Here is a 9229-nt window from a genome sequence, read left to right on the forward strand (position 1 = left end):
CCTAAATCTCCCAAGGGAGGGGGAGGACTTGTTTTGCCAATTTCTTGAACTTGATTTAATCTTAAACCTAAATCACTACTTCATTTTTCCAAAACACATTTTATTTTTTTCTCTCTTCCTCTCTTTTTCTCTCCTAGGGCCGCCATTTTTCTCATCATCATCATCTTCAATTGATCATCATCTAGAGCTTGGATCAAAGGGCTTTTAACATCAACGCGTTCCTCTCGTTCTCCTCTACATGTTCATATCCTTCAATTCTTGATTAGGGTATAAACCCTAACCCTAACTTTTTGATTTTTCTTTAATTTTACTGTTTTTATATGTTATATTGATAGTATGATGATTATATGTTATTGTATTGTTGATAATATGCGTAGAAATGCTCGTTAATTCATGTTTTCGGTTTGATTGATTTGGGACAGCGGTTTTTTTTATTGTTTCTGTAAACACAACTGATATAAAAGTGAAATTAAAGTGTCTAGATGAGTTCCTCTCATCAAGACATTAATTTTAGACTCCGGATTCATGTTATTTCGATTCCCGGAACATAAGTTATGATCAAAATGTTGTTTAATTGAAATTAAAATATGAAAACGAATTGGTACAGGTATGGTCTGACTTTGTGACCATTTTTAGAGTCTTTAGGGTGTACCAGTGTGTTAGGATTTATGATTGGATGAACATTCATGTTCGGGTCATCGAAATCCGAGCCACGGATCACCCGTTATGACTAAAACATGTTTTTGAACGGATTAAAGATCCAAATTGAGTAATGGCTGTAAGTCACGACTTGGCGGATGTTTTTGAGATGTTCTTGAGCACACTAAGGTGTCGGGTGGGTTGGTTAGGAGAAGATATATATAAGACTCGCCGAAAACTGATTCCCGGGTCTCAAGTTATGACCCGATGAACTTTTAATTAAAACTTATGGTTATGAAATAAGACTTATGATATGAATAATGATTTTCATTATTAATAAATTACTTATGATATAAAAGTAATTATTTTAATTTAAGACTTATGATATACATATTTATTATATCATTTATTAATTAATTATGATTAATGAAACTTTAATTAAACTTATGATTAATAATACTTTTATTATTAATGAAAAGGACTTATGGTAAGTATTAAACTTATATTACGAGGTGATTATAATAAGACTTATAATAAGAATTAATTGATTATTTAATTATTATAAGATTTAATTATTATTTAATTATAATTTAATTATTAAATACTTATGATTTAATGATTATAATTAGAAACTTATGATATGATTAATAATTCATTATTAATTAATAATACTTATGATATGATTTAAAACCTATTATTAATTAATAATACTTATATTATGATTAATATTTAATTAATTAATTAAATACTTATGTTATATTAATTATAACATTTAAACTTATGTTAACTTTAAAAATTCATTTTAATTTAATTAAACTTATGTTATGATATAATTATACATATTTAACTTTAATTAACATTATAACTTATGGTATTATTACAAATTACACTTATAAAATTAATGTTGACTATGTTTGACCAAGGTTGACTTTTGCGTTGACTTTCGGTTGACTTTGACTTTCAGTTGACTTTTGTTGACTTTCTAATTAAGGAAACTTCCCTAACTTAAAAACTTTCTAAAAATAGAAACTTTCTAAATATGGAAACTTTCTTAAAATAAAAACTTTCCAAAAATAGAAACTTTCCTAAAATAGAAACTTTCCAAAAATAGAAACTTTCCTAAAATAGAAACTTTCCAAAAATAGAAACTTTCCAAAAATGGAAACCTGCTAAAAATAGAAACTTTCTAAAAATAGAAAGTGTGTGACCGTACGCTGTTCCGATCAAACCGATGCATGTTGAGTGTTGTTCTATGTCTACTTGCAACATATACAATAGCTATCATACTAAGACTTGACCTAAGTTAGTTATTTATATCGACCTGCTTTATTTATAGGTCGGCGTTGTGATCATTCCTGATCACTTTACTTCATTTGCTGTTCGCTTATTTGTGTGGTTACTTCGTTTGCTATTAAGGTGAGTTATAGTCCCATTTTTCTACTTTAACTCTTTTGGGATGAGAATACATGCAATTTATTTTATATTTTGGACGCAAGTGAAAGTTGATTTAAATTATTCATTGTGAGTTGAACAAAAATATTCCCTAGTCTGGTAACTGTAATCACTGGTTTCTACTAGTGAACGCGAATCCTACGGATAGATCTATCGGGTTTGACAACCCCATTTCGAGCTAGTCGCGCTAGCAATTTATAATCGAAATGTTTAGTACTTCGTATTTTGTTGTAGATACACTTGTTCGGTGTATATTATTTATTGTGTTTGGTAAGGGTAAATAAAGGGTTAAGTGGTTACCAGGTGGCTCACGGAAAATGGAATAATGTTTTATTATATGTTTTCTAGCATATAATTTTGTGGTCCAACAAGGAGTTTTTATGTTTTCAAACATAAATTTTTATGGTTTAAATTAAATATTGTTTGTAATATTAAACCTATAATTCACTCAACATTTTTGTTGACAGTTACTCGCATGTTTTATTCTCAGGTTCATGATTGATTGCTTCCGCTGTGCTTAGAGAGTCTGCATATTTATGATGGCAGCTTTTGTTAAACATTAACTTGCATTCTATTTTGATACATTTAATAGTGGATGTTGTTGACTTTGTTTAGGTCAACTTTTGGTTAAGTAATAGTGTATGGTTTTTCTAAACTTACATATTTTGATAGGTTTCCTTTATAGGAAATCATTTTTAAATAAAGAATGCAAGGTTATTTATTAAATTCATATAGAGTTATGATCAAGCTGTGGGACCAAGATAACGATGGTCGTCAAGTGTACTTTGACGGGTCGTTAAAATAACTACCTTTAATGGTTTGATTCTTGATTAAGAATGCTAATAATGAAGTGTAAGAACAAAGATGATAATGGAGAGAAAGAAAGAAACACTTTGTAAGTGTGAGAAAATGGTGCAAGTTTAATGCTTGCATTCATGGCTATTTATAGCAAAAATATCACAAGTTTAGGTAATACAATAATAGTACTTTTGTTTATCAATAATTGACTATCCATATATATATATATATATATATATATATATATATATATATATATATATATATATATATATATATATATATATATATATATATATATATATATATATATATATATATATATATATATATATATATATATATATATATATATATATATATATATATATATATATATATATATATTATAACACACGGCTCATTCTTTTTTTTTTGGGTCGACATCCTCACATCACCAATTCTTCATCATCAAAGCTTGACATCATCCAATTGATTATATAATCGGATTCCTCTCAGTCGCGATCTACGTTCTATCTTTTCTTTTCTTGATTCAAGGTAGATATAAGTAAACGTTACTTTCTATTACATTGACAAGCAAAATACTTCCAAAAACAAGCTGCAGTAGCTCGAATTTTGTGGTCAAACTTTCGAATTAAAAGTCAATTGTAGCTTCAGTGATCAAATTCGAGTGTGTCGTGTTGTTTCAGGATTACCTGATGTAAATCGAGCATTCCTTGATGATTTTTCAACATCTTTTATGAAGATTTCATGGCCTAAAATGCATTTATTCGAATATGATGTTCATCAGGAACAATTCGGATGTTATCCATTCACACACTTGGATTTGTGTTGATTTAATCACATTTAGACGTTTAGTGTACGAATTCAAACTGATTTAATTTGATGAATATTATTAGTACGAAGAATGCAGTTGCAGATTTAAAAACATTATTCGGACGCTGTTACAGTTGGTCTTTGTACATATACAGGAAAATTGAAGCATATATAGTTTCTAGTTTTGATTCCATGGTAGAAAAGATGATGTGATGAAGGTGTACATTTATATGAAAATGGATTAAATTGAATTATATTTTACCCTATTTAACAAACAATTAACTTTTTTGGTAGGGTGAGCAGCGGCGGGTTTATCAAGGGAGGGGAGGGGGGAGGGGGTGGTGGTGGTGGTCGAATTTGAAATTTTAGTGGAATTTTTATTTTGGATTTTTCGACTTTACTCTAGTGGATTTTTTTTGCCCCATAACCTATATATTTTGCCCCAAAACTTTCAAATTTTTTCGAAAATTTTCCCTCAAACCTTCGAATTTTGCCTAAAAATCTCTATTTTTTGCCCAAAAAAGTTGTTACGGTTTTAAATTTTTTTCACCCTCGGTGAAAAAAATTTCTGGTTCCGCCACTGAGGGTGAGGGATGAAATTGAGAACTGAAGATGCTTTTAAGAATGAAAGTTACAGGAAATAAAAGACAGGGATGAAAATGGATATAATGGGAAAAGACAGGGACAAAATGAGCAATTTTGTTGCAAAGAAATAATATGTGGTACGAAGTACTATCTATATAGTCATATAAACATCTAAAATGATGATGTCATCATTAAGCTAATTACCCTTTAATTTTTATAATGATGATGTCATAATTTTATATTAATTTAATAAAAAATAATACTAAATCTTTTATAAAAGGAAAACTAATCTCTTCTAAATTGTAAAATCTTCTACAGAACACCTAAATTTTAAAGCATATTGTACAACTTTTATATAATAATTGTATTTTAAGTTTTTAAATTTTTTTTAAAGGCCATCTATTATTATTATTATTATTATTATTATTATTATTATTATTATTATTATTATTATTATTATTATTATTATTATTATTATTATACTCAACTTTGAAAGAACTTTATTATTATTATTTACTTTTAATATAATAATTATACTTATACTTATTATACTTATTATGTTATTAAAATTTAAATATGGATTCTTTTTACGAATTTAATTACGTTATATATGTATGCGAAAATACATGTCTCTATATATTTGTAAAAACAACGATAAGTTTCTTAGTCAAACGGGTCATTAAAATAAATGACTTTAGCATTTATATTTACTTAATACCTAATACATATCATTAAATTGTTTCGTTTAAACAAACCCGTAATTTCACGGATCATTTCAATAGTTTTTACTATTTACGTAAAAGAAATAATATGTCGTACGGAGTACTATTTTTTTTTTTTTTTTGTTGTTGTGGGTTTGTTGACCAGCTGTTTTCGGTAGCTTGAAGGTGGCTGCCGGCGGTGTTTGATTATTTTTTCCGGTCGGTACTTTTTGGCTAGATTGTCACTGATTGTTATGTTAGCGGTCGGATTTGTTTTCCGGTTGCTGTTCGAGTGATTTTCCGGCGGGTACCCCGCTGTTATGTTTATTTTTTTCTTTATTAGTGTAGCCTGTTATTTAAGTTTCGCTAGTTATAGCCTTGGTTTTTACTTGGTTTACTAGATTAAACGGGTTTGTTCACCCTGTTGGTGAGTCGTTTGGTTTGGTTAGTTTTGTTTGACTAGGGCTTGTTGTTGGATTCTTTTGTATCGGTTGTACTTGTTGATCTTCAGATCCGTTCTAATGTTATCGTTATTTTGCCAAAAAAAAAAAAAAAAAGTACTATTTTTATTTGTGGTTACAGAGAGGTCGACAATAACTGTAAAGTACAATATATTAATTGTGCAAGGTCCTATGGTCGTTCCATTTTTTTCCCATGTCATTTGGTCCACCAATTCAATATTCAGTACTTACTACGGAGTATTACTATTACTATTATCGTGTACTTACGACTGTACGAAACGTCCATGAGTTGTCTATTTCATTTTGATGGAGCGAAATCATTTCAGTAGCAGCACGCATGTCATCTTTTATGAAGTTTTTTCTTTAATTATTAAAACACATAGTTGTCTCATTAATTTATTAGATAATGTTAGTTAATGTTCATTATATAAAAATGAGCTATTATAAACGTTAAAACTATCAATACGTATAAAAATTACTACTATTAAAAAACTTATCTTAGAAAGCAAAATAAGTTTTAAATGAAAATAAGTTACAGTAATATTTTGATTACCTTCATAAACATGCTCCAATATTACATACACATTGCGTATACTTCCCGCAGCAACGTGCGGGCTCAATCCCACTCGTTATAGACAAAACTGGAATTTTCAGCTTTTTTTCCTTAATAGCTGCTTCATTTTATTTTATTTTAATCCCCAACAAAGTGAGACCTACCTCACTAGTTGATTTGAATGGGGGAAGTAGGAATACCACAATAAATTGGTAGCTGATTTTTACGTTATTAACGTTGTTATTGAAACCGACTTGGGTTGAACAGCTTCTTTTGTTTTGATTTTTGCATAAAACCTCTAAGAAATCAATTAAAAAATGAATTGACTAACTACTATTGTGTTAGAAACAGATTTTTTACAAAAAAAAAAAAAAAAAAAAAAAAAAAGTTTTTATAAATGTACTAGTACTAAGTTTAAAAAATAAATCAATATTAAACAAGGTAATAGTAACCGATAACTTTTTTTTAAGTTTACATTCAAATTCAAATTCTTAAATACATAGGCTAACAATTATTCACTGAGAATATTTCACAGCAAAACATATATAACTTGAATAATATACAGTAACTTGCTAGCATTCTTATATCTTATCAACGCATAAGCATCTAATGTGCGATCGTCTCTCGGATTCACGACAAACAGCTTGATCATGCAGCTCCGAAAATGATCTAGTTGGTCCGATAGAGTTCTTGATGAAGGCGTGGAGTAACGATCACTTCAAGTGGTTTAACCTTCGGTAACGCAATGCCTCCAAACCCCTCAGTCATATCCACGTGTTTCCCCATTGGCGTTGACAAGTCAAACCCTTGAATTAACCGAGCAAGTGTCAAGTGAATGGCATGCGAAGCAAATGTTATCCCAGGACACATTCGCCTTCCAGTACCGAACGGAATGTACTCAAAGTTCTGACCCTGATAATTTAAATCAGAATGTTCCTTAAGAAACCTTTCTGGTCTAAACTCATGAGGATCTAACCATACGTGTGGATCCCTATGTAACTTCCATATGTTTACTGTTAACCGGGTCCCTTTTGGGACATGATATTTCCCAACTTGGCAGTCCTCCATGGCCTCGTGAGGACCTGCTAAGGGAGCCGGTGGATACAATCTTAGCGTTTCCTTTACTATGGCTTGTAGATATGTTAGGTTTTTAACGTCTGAATCTTCGGCCCATCTTTGTTTGCCTACATGGATATCAAGCTCTTTCTGCGCAGATTTTAGGATGTTTGGGTTGTTCAGTAGTAAAGAAAGCGCCCAAGTCATTGTCAACGTAGTGCTTTCTGAACCCGTCAACATGAGAACCTACAAAAATAATAGCAATTTAATACTTTAGTACAACAATTTGCAATTATGGTCGTCCCATTAATTTTTAACAAAAAAAAGCTTTTTTCGGCTGTTAGTTCTTTTTGACTTACTTTGACCGATAGCATAACAAATACGAGTATATGTATAAGGGTTTTTCAGAATTTTGATCCCTTTTAAAATTTTAGACCCTGTTCGACGGCCTATATTGCACACCTTTAAAAACGCCCCAACCAATTTTCATTCATCTGTTTCTTAAAGAAGGATTAGGCACATGCCCTGTTTTATGACTACATAAGGTGGCAAACTAGATGGTGTTGGGTGATCTTGAGTCCGAGTTGCAGTCTGTTATCATAGTTAGTAGTCCAAATTAATGGGAGAAAGTAGGAGAAAGAATGTTAGAAATGTAATCCGTATATATTTGTTTTTCGATTATACTCACTTTATATTATAAGTAGTATCTATATTTGAGTATATTGTGTATGTTTCAACAATTAGTAAGAAAGGAAGAAGGAGCGTGTGTGTTCCAACAGATGGGTTGGGTAATGGGCTAAAACGGGTCAAGTTAACTGATTGTTGGTTCTTTTGACCCGTTATAAGTAAATCATTACCCAAATCGACCATTTTGTAGGAGATTCCTAGAAAAAAAAAAACTGATGTAAAAGTAAGAAACTTACCATGGTTGTTGACTTGATGATTGTTTCACGCCCTTGACCTGACATTTTAGCTTCTTCCGGCAGCTTTGACAGCATCATATCAATAAAATCGCCTTCTTCATTTTTATCACACTCTTTATTCTTCTCAATATGTTCATCTAGCCACTTTCCAATAATCCCATCAAACTGTTTCGCTACTTGTTTCATAGCTTTAACGTACCCTCCAATGTCCATTCGCTCCAAAAACGGAATAAAATCAGACACAACCAAAGCGCCAGTAAGATACAACCCTTTCGATATGGTCTCGTTCATATGCGCGTCTTCATTATTACCTTCTTCGATACACCCATTACATAATCTTTTACCTGCTAAAACACGAATAAAAATATTAGACGTTATGTGGTCAAACCACTTGCTCATGTTCATAACAGGTGTTCTGCCCCCACTCTGCAACTTAAAAAGGTCAACAATGGAGTCATTCACTTCTGAGTTACGAATAATTTGAAACTTTTCAACGCGTTGGCTTGTCAAAAGCTCAGAATTGACCAGCTTTCGTATCTCCCGCCAATATGGTCCGTATGGTACTAGTGCAAAACCAGTATCGTCATACACCATGTGTCGGCTAACGGCCGAACTGGGTCTAGTTGCAAAGTTTTTGTCATTGGTGGTAAAGCATTCTTTGACCATCTGCCAACTGCTGACAACTAATGCTTTACGACTACCAAGACGTAGAGAGTAAACCGGCCCGTAGTCATCGGCTATCTTTCCAAGTATTCTTGCTAAAGGAGCTTGACCACGTAAAAAATGAAGGTGCCCGATAAAAGGCAATGATCCGGACGGTGCTGGAGCTTCAAGTGTTTTAGTACCTTTGATTGAACTGTTTCTGTTTCTTAGTTTGTAGTAAGTATAGGTTAAAATGAAAAGCAGAAGGGCTACATATGGTGAAAACTGAGGTAAATTTTTCATGTTGATGTATATTTGTTGTTTGCTTACTTGGTACAGAAAACTAATACTTGACTTGTATTTATAATGAAAATATCAGCCCTGTCTATTTCAACCTAGTAAAGGTAGTGTTAGGTAACGCCATTTACAACTTTCAGTCACATGTTAATTTATAAGGACCCAAGTAATAAACAGGAAGATCAAAGATGCTTCAAAGCCAGGAATTATTTGTTTGTCTTAGAGCGCTCCCAACCATAACATGGTTTCTTTCAGGACTAACCAATCATTCAGCGTCACATCAGCACCTTCATCCCACTTTCTTCC

At 31.4% G+C, this 9229-nt stretch overlaps 1 protein-coding gene across 1 annotated transcript; it reads right to left on the reverse strand.

The window, feature by feature from the left end:
* Positions 1 to 6462: 6462 nt before the first annotated feature.
* Positions 6463 to 8944, reverse strand: LOC139872739 (xanthotoxin 5-hydroxylase CYP82C4-like). Its single transcript, XM_071860661.1, has 2 exons — positions 7985 to 8944; positions 6463 to 7307 (listed from the first exon to the last, which is right to left on the reverse strand). The coding sequence occupies exons 1-2, from the start codon at positions 8927 to 8929 to the stop codon at positions 6675 to 6677; spliced, it is 1578 nt and encodes a 525-aa protein (XP_071716762.1). The 5' UTR covers positions 8930 to 8944; the 3' UTR covers positions 6463 to 6674.
* Positions 8945 to 9229: the final 285 nt, after the last annotated feature.

This window comes from Rutidosis leptorrhynchoides, chromosome 10 (genome assembly GCF_046630445.1).
Source record: "Rutidosis leptorrhynchoides isolate AG116_Rl617_1_P2 chromosome 10, CSIRO_AGI_Rlap_v1, whole genome shotgun sequence".
Taxonomy (NCBI): domain Eukaryota; kingdom Viridiplantae; phylum Streptophyta; class Magnoliopsida; order Asterales; family Asteraceae; genus Rutidosis; species Rutidosis leptorrhynchoides.